We start from the raw sequence: 20529 nt of genomic DNA, 5'->3' as shown, positions 1-20529 counted from the left end.
TATTCTGTGTACTGAATCTTATACTCTGAGTCTGGGAGCTTTCACATGGCCTAAGCTCCCCCCTCCACTGGTCCCCCGACTAGTCTAGGCCCTCTCAAACTCAGCCTTGCTTTACGAGACCCAGCCTCACTCTTCCTGCGGCCTTCTCATTCTCCCAGTTACGCCTTTACTCTTGTGCGCCACTTTCACCTTTTTTCTCTGGCCATTCTTTGCCTTTTTCCAAACTCTTTCTGTCTTTTTCTAAAATTCATGTCCCTTTTTCTGACGTTCCTTGCCTTTTTCTGAACTGTTGGAAAGTAGGGTCGGCTTCTTATGTTTACCCCCACTTTTTGCTTGATGTTACACTGTTTTTTACTAGTCTGACTGGGACCCTGCTAATCAGGACCCCAATCTATCTTCTTTCTCCTTAAAATGTTATGACATGTACTTAAGTACACTCCAGATTGGAAACTGGGGTACCCTTATAAGTCCCTAGTATACGGTACCCATGTCCCCAGGGAATAGGTAACCCAGAGGCCTCCCATGGGCTGAAGCATGTTTTATGCCACCCATGACAGGCCTTGCAAAATGGAACTACAGGCCTGCCATTGCAACCTATGTAAGATAATGCATGCACCACTTACGATAGATATAGGTTTACTATATTTATAGGTCACTACACTTAAAACCAATAAGTCACCCCTATAGCATGCCTTAGAAATCCTGAAGGCAGGGTGCTGGGGTTTACGTAAGAGGTTGCCCCTGCATGAGCAGAGCCCCTCTGCAGCCTTTGGAGACCATTCTCCTGGGTTGCTGTGACACAGCTAGACCTATAGGTGAAGGTGCTTTATAACCTCACCGTAAATGCTATCCCGGACACGGCTGAAACAAAACATGTTGTGTTTGGTATCAAACACCTTGGAATCATAGGGAGGTATGATTTATCCCTCAGAAGTAAGCTTCGTGGGTCCCTGGTCTTCCCTGTACCAGCCTTCTCGACCCGGAAAGAACAAAATGGATGCTGCCGACCAGAGACACATTTCCGTCCTGCTGCTGAGCCAAGCTCGAGCAGAGGAAGGCAGCACAAAAGGCATCCTGTCACAGGGAGGTGTGGCCACCTCCCACACAGGATTTAGTGTATTGGAGCTGGTTGGGTGCACTACCAAAGTGCCTGAAAGTCTGCACTAGGGGCACATTTGATATACTTGTGCATAGTCCAGTTCAAACCAGTTCTGGGAGCTGTTGGCTCCTGCTCTGGTGCGAAATTGTACAAAGGACATAGGTGTAACCACCCTCTGTCCTGAACCTCCCTTAGGAGGGTCCCCATAATCTGTCCAACCCTCTCCTCTGGGTACAAAATGGCTTACCTGGCTGTAGGACCCTAGATTCGACGTGGACAAGATTCTAAACAAGAAACCACTGACCTTAGACCGTCTGGACACTCTGGACTTTGCTGAACTTTGACTGGGCCCGACTTTGTCTCCCTCTCCAGCCAAAGCATTGTCTGTGCCCGTGCACCCCTCTGTGCAGGACCTGTGGAGCATCAAGGACAACTGAAGTATCTCCCTTGGAGTGAAGGAGAATCCCCTGCGTTTGTAGGCACCATAACGCAACTGACCGGTCAGCTGACCCTGAGCTCCTGTGGACTGTGAAGGCTCCAGCAACACAGGATTTGGGTTCCTACGTTCCGTGAGGTCGAGCTGCCCTCTCATCAAGTTTGAGGCCACCCCATAACCCGAACCCTTGTACACTGTGTACATTTGCAAGTGCATATGCTTGTCAGTGTTCCCCAACTTCGTGCATTGGACTGTCGATAGCCCCAACCTCTGCGCACATTTCGTACCAAGGACTTTGGCCTCCTCCCACTCTGTGCCTTGCAAGCTGTTTGGTGAAACTGCTAGAGGTCTCCTCGCTTCTCCGGTGACTTCGGCCTGTGGGTCCATTTGAGGGACAATCTTGACTTTCTTGGCCTCCACTGGTTGCTCCTGGCCTACCCTGACTCCCCTTGCTGTGGTGATTCCTGTGGTCCTTGCTGGCCAGACCGTAACCTTTCTTGACATTCTTTGTGGGTTGCCGTTTCCAAGGGTTTTTGGTGCTCCCGCCACCCTATCCGGCTCCTGGTCGTCCTCGACATCTCCTGGTCCCTGCAGCTGTAGAGTCAAGGTCTCCTCCTTCGCACCTGAAGCACCCGACATCGTTGGGCATTCGTCTACCAAGCCCCTGGTCACTCCTGAGTGACGCAGACTATGTTCCCCCTGCTTTCAGGTTCCTTCCATCAAGAATCCACCTGCGGATTCCACTGGACACTTCTTCTTTTCAGCAGTGGTATTTCTTTGAAGACTCCCATCATTGAGAACGACAGAGGTTTCCGACGCCACTTCAGACCTATGCACCCGTCTTCCCTGGGATAGGTAACTCTGGTACTTTGGTATCCACGGGTGGGATGGCTCTTCATCCTTCTATGTTCCAAAGGGTTTCCTAATAATCCACTGGGAAGAATCCTTTAACTTTAAAATTGCAACCACAACTCTCCCATTGAATTCTACGTAGCACGCGATCATGTTCTCACACTGCACCCGTCCTCCGTGGGGTCCCTACTTACTCACCTTGGGTTGTTCCTTGGGGTCCGAGCGATTCTACACATTCTAGACATTGCTGGACTTGGGTTGTCATTCTTATACCACTATTTTAGTATATGGTTTGGTCTCCCCCAGGAGCCCACTGTGTATTAGTGCTACTTACGATTGTTTCTGTGCTTAAGTATTGTGTGCTTTGTGTTTATCTGCATGTAGCAGATACTGTGAGGTATTTAAGGTGTTATAATAATAAATATATATTCTTATAACTACTGTGTGGTTCTCCTTTCATTTAACCAATGCAATAATGTTGCATTCTGGTAAAACAAGCTGCTTAACCACATGGCTGCTGGGCGTTTCCCCCCCCCCCCTGTGCTGGAAAATGCCATTTTAGTGGCACCATGACGAGCTCAGCTCGTCATCAGCACACGACACCCGTGGGTGATGACGAGCTGAGCTCGTCATCAGCATCGAAAGGGTTAACATTCCTTCAAGACTAAGCCTGAAGGCTGCTCTCCACAGCTACCACTTGGATAGCTTTCAAAGGTTATGTTTGACCTCTTATATCACCATAAGGGTTATTTGGACTGGTGCAAGGGGCCCACTTTAATTAATGGACATCAAATATCAGGCCAACTTCTCACATGAACTCTTTATGCCTTTTTTCCGATCTCTTCTTCCTCCTCCTCTTTTATTTTTTTATCTTTCCTTTCCTGTGCTCCTTCAGGCCCCTACAGCCCAACCTCCAGCACTTTTTCTGTCTCATGCCTCCCCCGCTCCTTACCTATTCTCCTGTGTCTTTTTCCCGCCCTTCTTAGCTCCACCCACCACCCCCGCACTCCTCCACCCTCCCAGGAACTACTTGATGGCAGCCGCGTCCATCCCCACCATTGGCACGCCAAAGGCAAGCCCATCTGCACCCGTCTGCACTTAGACTGCGCCCGGCGCCATAACTCCTGGTCAAATCACCCTCCGCCACTACTCAGCAGCGACACTTTGCATGCTCTAACCCGGATTCCCATCCACCCGATGCTGCCACACTGCACCTCTCAGCACGGTAGGACATTTCTCCTGCTTCCACTGCTGCTTTACCTGAAGCAGCATGCCCTCCCACTCACCCCATACTCTTGACTCCCATGTCACCCACTCATGACCTCACCTCCCTAAACAGCACTCCTCCTTATGGGCTTGCTCATATACAGCCCAAATGTGGGATCTCCTCAGAAGCAGCACACAAGACCTTCTCTTCCTGACAAAAACCTGGATTAACCCCACCTCATCTCCTGACTACTCTGTAGCCATCCCAGCAGAATACAAGATCACATGCCAAGACCGCCTGAAGGAGGGCTTACCATCATATATAAAGACACCCTGAATTGCTCTAACTCCACTGACTCCTCTTCAAGGAGCATGGGCACTTCCACCTACAAGCAGATGTCAGACCCACTCTTAAGGGCACCCTTGCACACTAAGCAACTTTAGCAGCCTCATTAATGACTTCATCACCCCCTTCACCATCAACTCCAAGGACTTCCTACTTCTCTGTGATTTAATTTTTTACCTGGAGGACCCCTCAAACCACTGCTCCACCGATCTCCTTGAGGGCCTGCACAACATAGGACTTTCCCAGCTCATCACGAAACCAACACACAGCTCAGGACACATGCTAAACACCATCTTCGCCTCTAACAACAGCATCAACTACCACTCTTCCTCGCCACTCACATCGACCGACCACTCTGTACTCCACTTCAGAATTTCCACACCACTAGATAATACTTCTATCAGCACCGACCTACATTGCCAGAACTGGAACAGAATAATGAAAACTGACCCGTGCAGTGCTCTCGAAACAGACCAACCCAACACCACCGACAACCTAGTCGAGGACATCACAAACTTAAACCTGACACTCTTGCACCCAACAAGATTCATAAACACCACAGAACCAACTAACTGCCTGCCTGGTACACAGAAGAACTCCAGGACTCCAAAAGGTACTCCAAACATCTAGAAAGGAAATGAAGAGCCAACCACGATGCCAAAGCCAGATCAAACTACAAATACCACGTCCTTCTTAGAGACACAAAGAGAAGGATAGACCGGATAGAAGTCGGCTCCAACAACAGCATAGAAATCTTTGATATCATCATGGAATTCTTCGCCCCAAAAACCTCTGCCAACTCCATCATCCCCTCACAGCAACTCTGTAACAGCCTTTTCCACAGCAAAATCGAAAAGATACCTAATAACTTCGACATAGGCAATCTTCCCACCTCCCATGTGGATACACACCTAACCAACTGGAGAATACCCACAGAGGAAGATACTGCTTCAATCATGAAAACTGTCTACTCCGGGGCCCACACAGACCACTGTCCACATTATATCTACACTCTAAGAGGGCCTCTGAACAGCAAATTACTGACGCACATCAACTCCTCCCTAGCTTCTGCCTCCTTCCCCAAGGTCTAGAAACATGAGGCAGCCTCTGCCCTCCTCAAGAAACCATCATCAGACCCCCAAAGAGTTGAGCAACCTCTGCCCCATCTCCCTACTACGGTGCACAGCCAAAGTTATAGAGAAAGCAATCAACCTTCAACTCACTAACCACCTGGAACTCCACAATCTTCTTGAATGCACCCAACCTGGCTTTGTAGCAACCATGGCATGAAGACAGCACAGACGAGATCCGCACTTTATTAGGCAGAGGAGAAACAGCCAAACTGCTGGACCTCTCTGCTACTTTCGACTCTAGCCTCATCAAAAGACTTCACGCAACATGCATCTAAGGTCCAGCCCTTGAATGGATATGCTCCTTCCTCACAGGAAGAACACAGAGAGTCAGACTCCCATCCTACACCAAAGCAGATGGACGTGATCTGTAGAGTCCCTCAAGGATCTTCTCTCAGCACCACTCTGTTCAACATTTGCATTGCACCACTCACGGACGTCATCCGATCCCACAGCATCGCCTATGCCGATGATACCCAGCTCAATCTCTCAATGTCCACAAGTACGCCACAACAAGATCCATCTTCACCAAATGCATGATCTGCGTAGTGGAATGGATGAAAAACAACTGCCTTAAATTCAACTCTGACAAAACGGCAGTGCCTATCTTTAGGAACAAGAACTTCCCCTGGGACTCCACTTGGTGGCCATCAGAGCTTGGTCCAAACACCTATCCCCTCCAACCATGCAAGAAACCTGGGAATCATCCTAGACAACACACAACATGGCCTCACAGGTGAACGCAGTAAGCTCCTTCTGCTTTCGCATCCTTAGGAAAATCTTCAAAAGCCCCCTCTTGAATACCAGGTGTACTGTCACTCAAGCCCTAGTCATTAGCAGACTGGACTACGGCAACGCTGTCTGTTCTGGAATCTTCAGCCACCTCCTCCAAGGACTTCAGACCATCCAGAACGCCTCAGCCATACTCATCCTATGCCTCCCTTGTTTCACACACATCTCACCACTCCTCCGAGAACTCCACTGGCTGCTGATACACAGATGCTTCCAATTCAAATTCCTCAAACATTCATACAAGGCGCTGAACAACATAGGGCAAGCATACCTTAACTGCTCCTTTCTTACAAACATAAATGACCATGGACATGCTAGCAAATTAAAGTATTCATAAAAATTATGATCTCTGCATTCTTACTAGAGCAGCAAAGCATTATACAACAACAAATTTAGAATCATTAACCTTTCTCTTGACTATTTTGCAAACCTTCATGTATTAATTCTTTGTGTCGGTCTTGGAAATGAAGGTGATCATTATGTTGTGTTCTCTTTTTCTTGTGCTTCACAGATACGCCAAAGATGATATGAATATTAGAGATCAGCCATTTGGAATTCAGGCAAGTTCCAGCGTTTTTTTAATGTTTTGCTGTCAAGCATCAGTTCATGTATATGTTGACTAACAGCACTAAACTTCTTTTCTAGCTGTTTATGGTTGGGAGGGAGGGCATGGAGATGAAATATAGGAGACACTTGACAGCTCCCCCAAACCAATCTCCTATCCCTTTCTCCCATTCTTAAAGATTATATTAGAGACAGAGGATAAGATATGGGATGTTAGAGACTGTTTCTTTCTCTCCTCTTTACAACTCCGTGTATAACTCTCTTCTACACACTGAGAATGGTGGGAGGAAAGAGGAGGGGTAGGGGCTGTTCAAGGAAACATGGAAAGGGGGAAATTAAATTTAAAGGCAGACATGGTGCATGTGTGTTTTCATACAAGGGAGAGGCACAGAGCTAAAAGGAAGAAGTGAGAACTCAAAAGCACAAAGACTGAGGGGGTGCCTTTACCTCAATGCAGAACTTTAACGGAGCACCTGTGCCGCGCCGTGGTGGCAGTGGCTCTGGGAGCATGAGATGAAGAGACCACAGACATACAGATGTGAACAGGGTAAAAACAGAAATTAGTGAATTTATTGTGGAGAGAGAAAAACTCATGCATGCATACGCAAGCAAAATCACTTCCAACAGTTGGGCATTGTCACATATATACACAGAAGCTACATAAAAAAATTAGAATCCCCTCAAAAACACAGAAGTTAATAACAGTGTGTGTGATCTGTAGTTGGTTTTGTTAACTAGCACCTGTGTAGCACACAGTCTGTCGTTTATATGCTTGAGTTGAACACACCGTCTACACACTTCTCATACAGAATCTCATTCTATAAAACATTTTGTGTGGCATCTAGTTTATGTTACACTGATGAATTCCTTTAATTCACAGATCACTAAAAGCAAAGAAAATGAGTTCAGTAAACAATAAGGCAGAATTAGAGACTGTGCTGTGGGAACTGAGTCAGGTCCCTTTTGTGATTGTTCATTACTTGCTCTTGTCTCTGCCCACCTTCCTGCTGTAGTCTTGAGGTGTAACTCACTATGGACTTTGGATTTTCTCCCTCCTCTTTCACACATTTCTTTTCTTTACTGTCTCTTGCTACTCTTTTCTGCCTCTCCCAGCTTTTCCAACCTGCTCTGCCTCTTTTCGGCTGCACTCTGCTCATTTCCACCACTCCCTGCTCATTTCTGCTTTTTCTCACATGCTGTTTGTCACGGTTCCCTGCATGTTTCTTTCTTTTCCCTGCTATCTGGACTTCGTAGCTCTTTTCACTTGCTACTCTTTTGCCTCTCTCTCTGATCTATACTCTTGCAGCATTATTCTCTCTGCCTTTTTGCCAATGTTTGTTGCTTTTCACTGTCTCCTTGTTTTACTCTTCCCCCTGTAACCACCTCCACTTTATATCTCCAAACTCTTCCTACCCTATCAGCACTCTGTATCACCATTTCTCTGTCTCTCTTTTGAATTTCTGTTTCTCCCAACCATAGCTGGCAAGTTTTCAGATTGGTTATGTTTGACATTTCCATGGTTTTAGTGCATTTATGAGTGACAATTAACAGCCAAATGTGTAACAGTTAGAGTGACGCCTTCTCACGAATAAAACCATGCAATAAAGTGCATGAAAAGAGATAAATATCAGGAATTACATCCTCATGAGCAATGAGAAGCTCTCAAGACAACGTGAAACTGCTGCAAACTGGAAGGTTAACACTAGGCTTATAATGAACACTAAATCTTTGCACATTTTGCCCGAGCCTGCCTTTTACTGTATTCACTTCTAATTTAAAACAATGTGCATATTCGCAGTGCTTTCTGTCGCAGGCTCAGACCTCATAGTACTATAATAAAGATACCACTGTTCACCACTGCTCCAACCAGTATTCAGTTCCGTTTCTCTATTGTTACACACAAAACATTTGCAGTTATTGCATTAAAATCAAGCATCGCCATATCCTATTTCATGGGATGCTGACATCTTGGGTTTTAAACTCTGGAGCAGCTTGAAATCACCATACATCATTCCTCACACATACATAACATTCATTCTAACTGTGAAGCAAGTTTAACCCCTGGAAGTTTGGAAATATAACATGCCTCTTGTGTAAACTAACTGGAGTAACTGCAGTGGCCTAATAGGGTTAAAGCACATGCTGCAGAGGGTATACAACTGTTACAACGCATCTTTTAGCACGCAATACCATTACCACGCATCTTTTACAACGTATGCCATTACAGCGCATAGCGCTTTGGGGCGATCTGACATAGGGAATGAGTAGTGAATAGGTTAATTTACTATCCAATAACCTTCCCTAGAGTCCACGGGAACTGGAGTTGGAATAGTAAATTAAACTATTCACTATCCAGCACCCAAAGCACTATGCGTTGTTAAGGTACTGCGTTGTAAAAATTGCGTGGTAATGGTATGCGTTGTAAAAGTTTGCGTTTTAACATCATACATAAGCTGCAGAGATCAGATGAGTGAACTGTGCAGAGTCTGAGACAGTGTGTGACTCATCTAGGTTGGCTGGCTTTGACAACGGTGCCTAGAGTGTGTACAGACTGTGTGCTTCTGCTGGGAAAGTGGCAGTCTGCTCCCTTGAGCATCTCCATGGTGTGCTTCCGGCTGGGCTTGATAGGGGGTCCATGGGATGCAGCAGAAGGCGGCAGCTGAGGACTAAGCTGAGCCCAAGCTTTATTTTCTTAATCTTCTGGATTGCCGGCGCTACTGGTGCTTTTAGTGCAGTAGTGCACTTTGCCTGGTCAACTGGCCCCCCCGCCACAATGGAGGAAACTGCTCACTACACCAGTAACCAGCCCCAGGCTGGATCTGAGATTACTTAGGGAGAACCATATCATCTTGTGCGTGTTGCACAGATCCACTTGTTTGGGCAGACACGGATCAGAACAGGAAAAACAATCTGGTCCACTGGAGGCTGGTGGATTTTAAATTAAGTGGGGCGGAAACTTTACACCTGAGTATAATGTGCAAGCAAGAACTTAAAAAGGAGGGAATATGGGCTTCTCCCACCGCAAGAAAATGTTTTGAAAAATTGATTCAAATGATGGATTTTATAGCATATGGCCAGTTATTGAAACTTTCCATTTCAGAGCAAGGCAAAGAGCAACAACCCAGTGTGTTGTGTTTTTACCAAGATTTAACCATACACATAAGTATGCATTGATAAAAGAACTATAAAAACTCAGTTAAAGACATTTATTTGTGTACAATACATTTCGCTAGCAATTGATTTTCATAGTTATGTTGCCTGTTTCAACCTTTTGACTACTCAAAAGAGACTTAAACCAGAAGCAGTTAAGCAAACTTCCTTCATACTAAGTGGACACTTTAACTCTAATTCTGGCAATACCCACGTATAGCTGTCCCTGACATAATGTACCATCCATTCTAATCGTTTTCAACCAAGATTCTCAGTGCCTGCTATGATGGACTATGTAAGTGCCTTGCTTCGTCTCTGCAGAAGCCATCAGGGCATTTCCTGCTGTTGCGCTAATTTTTCTTTAACTTTTTGGTTTGTGTAGTCCACTAATGAATGACACACACTGACCACATTAAACATATTTTTATAAACGTGTACACATACCTGTGTCTTTGAAAAGTTACTGATATTGCTTTTGTGTTGCAGTTGTTTCTGATGTGTCAGTGCATCACGCCAGGTTTAGATGTCATGGAGTTTTAAAATCAGTTGTTTTTACAATTGGTTTAAAAGGTCGGCCGTAGGCACCAGCCACTGCTTAGTGCCTTGCTCTCTTCTAAAGCCACTGATAGTCCCCCTCGCCCTTCAAAGCAGGAAGCGAGGGTGCTAACTGCACATGCTGCCAAGATATGTATCTGCATGGGCAGGGTCATAAAGGACCAGAAACAGCATGCGAGCCAAGCTAATAAGTGTACCTAATTGAAGGGGTGTCATACAAATGCCTCAATACTCCCTTTCACACACTCACATTACTGCTTGGTAGAGATTCCTTTTCTCTTTTTGCATCTTTTTCTCACCCAGAAATACATGTGCTTCTTCATCTTTAGCAATACTGGTTGGTGTCTTGCAAAAACATGCCCTAGGCAGCCTTTATTTAGAAATTAGATTGCGTTCAACATGTTTATCCAAACACGTGTTTAAAATGGCAACAGCCAACCAGAATTTCACAGTAGATAGTAGTGGAAACTGGACATCATTTAGGCCTTCACCAAGCACAACTCTTATTTGTACCTGAATTATCATGTGTCACTGGCCTCCTGGAATTCCAAATTTCTTGTCCGAGGGAGGCCCCTAACCAGATCAGCAACTCAAAGTCACAGCAGGACAGCAGTAACTAATTAGACATCTTCTGCATTCGGCGGTCAGTCGTGGAGACCCGCAGAGACCAGGGGAAGGGATCTGGTTGATCCAGTATCTCCCCTCAGGAAAATAAAGGGAAGTAGGCTTCACCGCTACGCTATTCATTCTCCACAGATGGAACATACACCGGTGAAAACAGGTGTTTCCTTCTCCTGGGCTCAAACTGGTGCAGGAGGGAAAGAGAATTACTCAAGTCCACAGCCTGCATTATATTAGCATAAGAGGTGGCTCTCGTACTCTGCAGTGTAGTTAGGTCACCTAGCTCCACACATGACTTCTAAACCTCTACTTACATGGGAGGGCAACCCTGATGTGTTGACTGCTGGGTACTGTTGATGCCTTGACTCTTAAAACCATTAGGCAGATCCAGCCCATCACAGGTACATTGACACTTTATAATGTTTTCAGTGTGTTTCTGATGAACCAATAAGCTAACACATAAATATATAAACAACCGAGTGTAGATGGTTCATTCCCTTTGGTCCTGAAGAATCGCGAGTCAATTGACGCACACGCGAGAAACATGTTGCCCGTTATCAATAAGACCGTTATTGAGGCTTAACAACTGACACATTAATAGGGGACAATATACCCCAATAAGTGCCGGTTACACTGCTTTTAATTGAGGCAGGAGGCCCCCAGAATAACGTTTTTTTCAGGTACTCCCAGCCCCATTTTAGACTCACTATCACGTCTACACTTTTCTGGCCCCATACCCGCACTTCACAAAACGGCTGTTGGATAAAAGATCTCTGATAAAGTGACCCTCTTTGAGGTGAGCCCGTTGGGTATTGCACCGCCGACCCGACGAGGAGCTGCCCAGATGAAGCATGACACCTGAAAGGGTGTGTGAGGGCATTAAAATCCAACAAATGGATTCCCCCTGTAGATCCCAGTGAGACACAGTGGGTCCCAGTTCTTGAGTGACTTTCACAACCCCTTCCAGAGGAACAGCCATACAATCCTTTTTGACGACTCGTTTAAAGCCACTGTGGGACCACGATAGGCCTTATTGCATATCACATCAATCAGTGAATTGTATTACTTGCATTACTAATCCATTTTGCAAGTAATTTAGTAAATATATGCATTATGGAGCAGCGCCATCTATTGGTCCATATAAGTGCCAGAGCTCAATGTTGGCACAAATGAAACGCAGCTGCTATATAAAGAATATATTCCTATCAAGTTTGCACTAAATCAAAACAGAAAAAACGTATTTTGTTGTCCATGGCGAGTTCCTTACTTATCTTGTTCCCAGTCTTCTTCTTGACATTGCTACAATATACCAGGAGAGTCTGGCACAGCTCCACAATGCTTCCGAAGTGAAAACAACACTATGCTAAACACACATGTTCCCACTGCACTCCTCCTACTATCCGCCTCCTCTCTTGATAACTGGCAAGTTGTTTCCACCGACTACCTCTTCAGCCTCTCACGCCCCCACCCATGAAAGTAAATGGAGCTCTGCTAACTCTTTCCTTAAGTGCCCGGAAAGCAATCCTGTGTATGCCTTTTTAAATCACACACGCCCCCTACTATGCTGTTGTGGAAATGAGCCTTTTTAGGGGCCCACCGGTGCAGGTGTTCACCCTTATATGTCCACTGGTTCTTTAACAAACAAAGAAGAGATTGGCACGGAAGCTGTAATATCAAAGAAATATGTTTTATCAACCTCTCATGAGAGCTGGGAGGCCTTAGGGTAGCTATGTGCTTTATAAGTGTAATTTTCATTTCATTTAATTTCATGCGTGGGACTACGTCAATACAGTACCTTCAGGCTACTGTAGGAGGTAGTCCAAGGAATACAGAAACCAAGGGTGTTATATACTCTATTTACAGCTGAGTAAGCATGGAGACTCAAAGAGAGGTACAGGCATATACAGGAATAGTTGTTGACTAACATGGGCATACAAATATGTCTTGGTTAGCAAAGTGGGAGGGGAAACATTACTGCTTACATCAGTTGAAACAGCCTGACAGTTACAGTCTAAGACAGGTGCATTCTAGCAGCTACAGGCCTTTCTGAGCATGTGCAGTGCTCTGGCACAGTACTGAAGGAGTTAACTATAGTTGATGACTCAAGCAGAATGGAAAAGCAGGCAACAGTGAAGACGGAAGAAGCACATGGCTAACTAAAATGGATGCCACAAACAAAATGGCTTCAGCTTATGCTAACGGTAATTTCTGCGATTTCCACACTGACACTGATGTAGCTTGCGCCTGCAGGTTGAAAAAACCTTTCCCGGCAGGCATATGAGCAGCAGTATATGTCCAAAATCCATCTTCACCCCCACCCCATATTAATGAAACACAGATTCAACCCACTTTAACACCGAACAAAAAGTTTCCTCTCTCCTTGCTTCTCAATCAGGGTAGGACAGCGATTATCATTTCACCATTTATCAACTGCTGCCCTTGCTGGTCATGCAGCTGGTGCTGCCTGCCTTCCCCGAGCGAGTCTGCTCAAAATCAACAGAAGAGCTAGATGTTGAATCTACATGGCCGCTCTACCCTCCGCCTGCTGCTTATTTGTTCAAACAGCAGCCTCCCCTTCTTCATGTGTGTCCTAGAGAGACCGGACAGGGCTGTGATAGAGTGAGCACAATTTGTTTAAAATGTATCCACTGACTAAGACTATGCTGGCCTGTGATCACTATTGCAACAAGTTCCCAGGCCAACGAGCAGGCTGAGGCACAGCTGCAATGCACGCAGATTAAGCATCATGCGCAAGGCTGCTTGGAGCCCCTCATGATCATCACTACAGTGTCCGGGAGATCTGTAAGTATGACTAATTTATTTGTATGTGGTAATAGGGCCACTAGGACGAAAATGCATTAGTGTAACCGCTGATGCGTGGTATTTGGCAGGGCTACCCAGCGCTATTGATCAGTGGCGGCCGGTATGACTCGCGGAGGGTAAGGGTGGGTGCAGTGGGATGAGGGGAAACGCGAGGCTTAAGAAAAATAAATTGCAAACCTACCTTGCTGCTGCCGCCAGGTCCCACATCTCTGCTCCTTTCTCTTGCTTTCCTCGTGGGACAGAAAGCCAGGAACTGCCAGGCTCCCCTGACCAATCACAATACTGCATTGCAGCATTGTAATTCGTTTTGAGTGTCCTTTTGCCACACTCAACCAGGGAAAGGGTCCTGGGCTTGTACTCCACGCAGGCTGTATGTAAGACAGCCTACATTGAGAACGGGGAGGGTGTGCATGAATGGTTTGGCCGGCACGAGAGGGTCAACCAAACAGTCATTGCTCACTTAGCCCACCCGCAAAGAAAATATAAAATGATAATAACTCAAAGTTATTATCATTTTATATTTCCTTTCTGCTGCTCGAAAGTAGTGAGGCGACGCTCCTCCGCCTTAGCGGAGCAACCGCCACCACTGTTGATGAGCATTGAGCTTTCAGGAGTCAGCTCATTCTCCATTGTTAGTGATGATACTCTTGCAGAAAGATGGCTGCATTCAACAATTAGACTTCCAACCACCCCTCTCTTCTTTGCTTTTTGTATACACAGTCTTGATTCTTTGTCTACTCTTCTTTACATCTCTGCTGCTTCACAGCTAGGTTTAAGCTTCTTAAACAACTATCACTTTCTTAGGTTTGTTACTTATACGTGTCTCTGTACCCTTTACAAAATGTAATATTGAGTGAAAACTAACCCTTGCTCCAACTGTGAACTGCAGCATTAGGTGTGCTGTACCCCAAGTACTATTTGTGAACTATTATGTTGAGTGAATTACACCACTTGCATCATGTGTGAGCTCTATGTTACTACCCGCTATATTCCTCATCCACAGGCAGTGCTCCTTTCAGAAGATTGTATCTGATATGAACAAGAATTATACTCTGCTTTTACATGTTAGATTAAGTTTTCACATACAAATGAAGGAATGGCTCTTTTCAAAGGAGCCTTTGTTAAAGCATTGTGGTGAAATTCTCATGATTAATTTTGGATGGCAGGGATCTTGGGTAGATAAAACTGTGTGGTGTAATTAAAGCTGATTATACTAACACAATTATTGTAATGTACAATTGGTAGATTTGTTCATTTCAGGTACAGATTCAAATAACTCATTTGTAATTTTCTTCCACCTACCAGCATGTTCATTTGGCTGTTATGTGTCTGTTGATGTTAGAAATATGTATTGTATATTTGGATAGCCATACAAGCTGTGGGAGCAAACAATATCAGCTCATTTGATGTGACCAGGTGGCTTAAATTTTATTTAAAAACATTTTTTTTTAAATCATAAACCCATTGAGAGTACTTTCAGGACAAGGACATCAGTATACAACAATCGAACAGCATGGACGTTCCCACCAAATAATTGAACACCTCTCCCACTCCACCCGCTGTATACAACCAATGCAGTTAGTAGCCACTTCCGGGACTCCATCGCCACCAGCTTGCCTATGATCCTAGTGAATGGGAGGCATTGCCCCCTCCCGTGCCTCCCCAGTGGCCGGTGTAGTCAGTGTTTCCCCCTGGACGCTCTCATCCTGTCTCTGTCTGTTTTCCAGATAAAACGCCCTGTAGTTTTTAGGTCTGTTTCGTGGTGGTAATAATTCACTATAGTGTTCTGATTGTGTGCAGCAATATAACATGTCATTAGACCAGCGAGCTAGTGTAGGAGTCGGTCCCCGCATCCAAGTAAGGGCCACGCACCTCTTAGCTACTATGACAGTCATATCTACCAGTCGGCGAGCAGCCGGCGGTACATCCTTTGAGTACCACAACAAGGCCAGTAGCGGGGACGGGGACAATGTCAAATCGGTAGCCCTATTCACTTCGTTATAGACCAGACGCCAAAAGTCCGCCACCCTCGGACACAATCATGCCAGATGTAAGAAATTAGCCGTCGGGGCTCGACACCGCTCGCACCTTGGACTACCCCGCAAGCCGTATCTGAATAAGCGCTCAGGGGTGTAATAGACCCTATTCAAGGATTTAAAATGTAACAAGCTATGCCTGTCGTTAAGGGAAACCCTGCTAACACTAAAGCAGCAATATTTCCACGTATCTTCTGGGAGATCTATGTCTAAATCCGTCTGCCAAGCCAGACATGGCTTAGCGTAATCCGCTGTTCTTTCAGCGAGAGTGATACGGTATAGGTTCGTAATCAGTTTAGTTGAGGTTTTGGCAGTGACGACATAGGCGTACGCCAAGACCGTAGGAGGCTCTGCCATGTCCTCACCAAGCAATCCCCTCGGGCGTGACGGACTCTGTGGAATTGGAAGCGCGGGAACAACCGGGTATCAGCGCCTTCCTTCGGATTAAGATCATCCCACGTGCAGGCCTTTTCAGAAATAAAGAGATCGCCCATAGTATTGACATTCAGTTCAGATAAGGACTCCAGCACCGCTCTATCGCGGCAGGGGGATAGCCAAGAGCACCACGCAAACTGCGCCTCAGGGGCATACAGCAGAGAGCAAGCCTGTGCATGCATGAGGTGATACCATGCGTGCGTCACCAGAACGCAACAAAACCATAGGAATGTTACTGAAAAAAATAGGCAACGGGGAAGCACAATCATTTTTAGCAAGGATATTCTCCCCAGACCAGGTGGCTTTAATTCTTAAATGTTTACCCAATCCCTCTGGCTTCCATGCCAGAGTGTGAGTGGTTGGGGTTCTGAATTGCACCTGGTGAGATTTTTCATACGAGATAGGTAAAAAGGGTCAGGTGCATTGGGCTCTTTAGAATGCAAGCGGTACGGAACATGCTAATTGTTGTGTAACATTTGTTCAGTAGTGGGCTTGCTCCATGTGTTAACTGTTAAGTTCATTTGATGGAGAATTAATAACTTGATGGTCCTGATTAGCTTAGAAAAATGAAACATGCTAGAAATAATGTTCTCAAAGTTCATATGATTTTGTCTTCTTTATGCATAAATGATGTAACTGTTGCCGTGTAACAAGAAACCTACCTTTCTCATTGGAAGCACAACAATCTGAAGAGTAAATGAGGGCACTTTTTGGCTCCTTTTCCACGTCTTTGTCTGGTGGAATTAACGCCTCAAGGGGTTAATATGAATCAATGGCATCTGACTATTTCATGCGCTTAAAATATACTATTAGATTGAAGCTATTTGGGGAGTGAGTTTTCACAATAGGAATGTCCTATTTTTAATTTTAAGTATTAATTATGCAACCTTTTTAATGGATGGAAATATTACCCCTGTAGAAACATTGACCACCTGACCTTTTAAAGTGAAGACTGTTAATATGTATTCAATCCCATCAAAGTAGTAGTCAGACCATCAAGTTCAGCTTTGAGAGCGCTCTGGAAGGTAACGTTGAAGTACACAAAAAGTGATGATTGGAATGCTTGAGTTGATCTTAGCCACTGGTAATTATTCAGTCCATATCCCAATCCATCGTTATTTTGTGCACCATATTTATCTGCAATTTATGTCCAAAACTGTCACTCGATTTATCCTACATTCCTCTAGTACGCAGCAACCAGGGATTTGGTTGCTCTATGTTAAGTTTTACGTATGGTTTGTTTCTAATAAATGCACAATAAATAGATTTTTAGTAAAGTAGCATTGCGAGTGCAATAAACAGGTGTCTTTTTAAAACACGGATCACTAACATGGGTGTGAGGCTTCCTTTTTTGTGGAATTTGAAAATGCATCAACCACAGACCACCATTGGCTTGGTTGCAGCAGAGAATCCTTTCAAATCAAAAACAAGTTAATAATTCTGAGATTAAACATGTTGTAAGAAATAGTGCAAGCAAATCATTTTTTCCCCCATGTTTACAGTTACAGCTAGTTAGCCATGGCCAATCCAAGAGACATCCAGTAGGTTGAGAGGCCCAATGGAAAAGCATGTTTCAGAAGATTTGAGCTGTGGATAATGCATGTGTTGAGGCGGGCATCGGAGAACTGTTCTTCCCTAACTCGAAGTGGAAGGGTCCGCGGTGGTTGTGACAGGCAGGCAACATGATGGGACCAAACAGACAGTAGAGATTTTTGAAGCCATTGTTTCCAAAACACGAAGGACTTAACTGAGACTTGCAAGTGGTGACACAAGAGAACTGAAGATGGCAGGGGTGTGCCAGTAAGGCCTTGACACATCTGTGGCACACAAAAATGTACCCCTGATAGTGGAACTGAAATTAACAATAGGCCTCGTCGGCCTTTGCTGCTCCCCCCTTCTGGGCTAGTGTGAAAAGAGTTTTACCATATACACCACGGTGAGACAAAATGGGAGGAAGCATCCAGCTCATGCTCTTCCGCAGATGTTTTTCCATCCAAGTATGCCCTCATTAAAATCCTCTAAACGATTGAAATTACTACAGTTAAAATGGTGGCCAAGCTCAACATTCTAGCAGTGGTGATGGAAACTTTGGAAAGAGAAAAGCCAACTTTTCCATGTGGAAAGGCATGAATTGTGCATTGCCGAAGGAGAACACATATCAAAGGAGAGGGTGAAAATCATATGCGAATTAGTCTCTGGGATTTATGTTTCGAATATTGGATAGAAGATGTTACATTCTAACGTCAGAAGTGGCTTGTTCACCAATTTGAGTGGCCACAGGATCATTCAACACAGTGTTCTCCGCTTATCACATCCTCTCAGGCAACGATCTGTGCCTCTCATCCCCATAGCGTGGAGGCTCGTGCTGTAAAATATGCACGGTGCAGCAGTTTCAGCTGTATTAGCCGAAACCCTGCCCGGATCGCAACCACTCCGAAGTATTTACAGGCCGCCTTCCATTCATCATTCAACCTGCCCAGGTCTCCCGCCCACTTCTCCCATTCTTCTGCAGGGGGACTTGGCTGTTGGTAAGGATTGTAGTGTACAGCCGGCATGTAGCATGCCTATGGAGTGGAGGACCCAGTATTCCAATGAGCTCTCATCCTCGAAGTCATGAGGGCATACTCTACAATTACCACAGGAATTGTCCCCCTGGCATGTCATATTGACTCTGTAAGTCCATAAACGTTAGCCACCCAGTGTCATCCCACAGGTCCCGACCTTTGAAATGCCAATCCTATCCCATTGCCGGTGGTTCAAATGCTATTTCGTCGCAAAACTGCTTTTTGGGCTTATGGTTAGAGTTTACAGCAAGATCTCAAGAGAGCAAAGCACATTTTGCAAAAACTGATCTATATGCTTGATTTTTCTGACTATTCTTTACTTTCTGTAGTCTTTCTCATTGTAGAGTTAATAGGAAGTTTTACAGGGTAAGGCCTTGTAAGTGATAATTTCTTCCCCAAATTGTTTGGATCTCAATTGGTGGAGCAAGAGTCTGCTTTGGGGAGGTGCACTTGGTTGGTTGCAGTGGATGATACCAGAGCAGAAGTTTCAGTAGGAGTGCAACCAGGCAGAATATAATTTTCTGGGTGGGATTACACAGATTACCTTCTGTGACTGTCTGTTTTGTATTGTATAGTACAGTCCTTCACTTTTAAAAAGGTCTCTTGGCGCTGCAGAGAAATCCGAGCCATGTAAGAAGAATGCTGTGCTGAATGGCAGCAAAGGTTATTAGCACAAGTTCATTCACACACACACACACACACATAGAAATGGGGCTGTACAAATAATTTCGCTACAAAAAAAGAGGAGAAAAACACACGAGTATTTTAATACTGCCCTCACCCACAGAAATCTGTGGCATGCTTCATCATAGGCCTGCTAAAACACCTCCACGCTGTGCATGTAACGTCCAGAGAGTGTCTACAAGTATTACCTCCCAAGTAGACCTACTATTCCTCTCTTTCTAGGCTTTCTAGATTCTTACTAAAGTCTTGCATTGAACTAGATCACTCTCCCCGTGGTTGTTGGCACGGGTGACTCAAGAACAATAGAACACAGGTGTCTGATGACTAGTGAGACACTTTTTTTTTCTTTCAAAAAACCTTTATTGATTACTGTACAAGTAACACCGCTGTGCGCCTACAACCCTGGGGCCGGCAGCATGTAATAAACTGATTGTCCCTAAAATAACACAGCCTTTTAGCCGACATCCCGGGGGTCCGGCAGCAAGTCAGAAACACCTATGTTCAGGTTAATCAACTTGTGCACAATATGAATGATATAAGGTGTCATTTGCAATGTACAACACATATTTACAAGCTTATGTACAGTCCCCGTCCATACCCTGCCTAGTCACCAATTCAGTAGTCCTAGATCTAGGTTTATTTTGTCCTCCTGAGAATACCTGCCACATGTCCCGTCTGACCACAGCCAAAGAAACCAACCCCACAATACGCATAGGGTGACATCCATGGAATCAAATCACGCACTACCTGGTATGTACCAGATCCTCATAGCTGGCACCGGAATATTACTCATCATTTCGATCTACACGAAGGTCAGAGCCCCCTTTTCCCAACCAAGTCACGAAAGGCACATCCAAGGGTCTAGATCTGCTGGGCAGTAATTCCCAATAGGTCGACAATTGAGCTTTACAATATATGGCCGTATTTATCCAACCCGCCACAGTAGGTGGATTCAATTTTTTTTTCCAATGCAATGCTACCTGGCGTTTGGCAAGTAGCAGCAACATGGATGTCAATTTTAGGGAAGCACTAGGTACATCCAAGACAAAGCCCAGGAGCGTCACAAGTGGAATAGTCTGCAATTGTGTGCCTATAATGTTTCCAATGTGTCTTATGATTTCCGACCAGTCGTGTGCTATCGGACTGCAAAGCCACGCTAAATGGAGGAAAGATGCCTCCTGCGCCCCACATCTCCAACAATTTGCATCCTGCTGTAGGCCCATACAATGTAAATGT

The 20529-nt window shown here is 45.1% G+C and overlaps 1 protein-coding gene across 1 annotated transcript in view; it reads left to right on the top strand.

The window, feature by feature from the left end:
• Positions 1-20529, top strand: part of CIRSR (corepressor of RBPJ and splicing regulator) — a 197100-nt gene that overhangs the window by 94555 nt on the left and 82016 nt on the right. The window contains exon 5 of the mRNA XM_086956153.1: positions 6373-6421. Within this exon, the coding sequence (XP_086812279.1) occupies positions 6373-6421 (49 nt within the window). The remainder of the gene's footprint in view (positions 1-6372; positions 6422-20529) is intronic.

This window comes from Lissotriton vulgaris, chromosome 2_1 (assembly GCF_964263255.1).
Source record: "Lissotriton vulgaris chromosome 2_1, aLisVul1.2, whole genome shotgun sequence".
NCBI lineage: Eukaryota > Metazoa > Chordata > Amphibia > Caudata > Salamandridae > Lissotriton > Lissotriton vulgaris.
The sequence above is the reverse complement of the archived record's forward strand: the minus strand, read 5'-3'. Positions and strand labels throughout refer to the sequence as shown.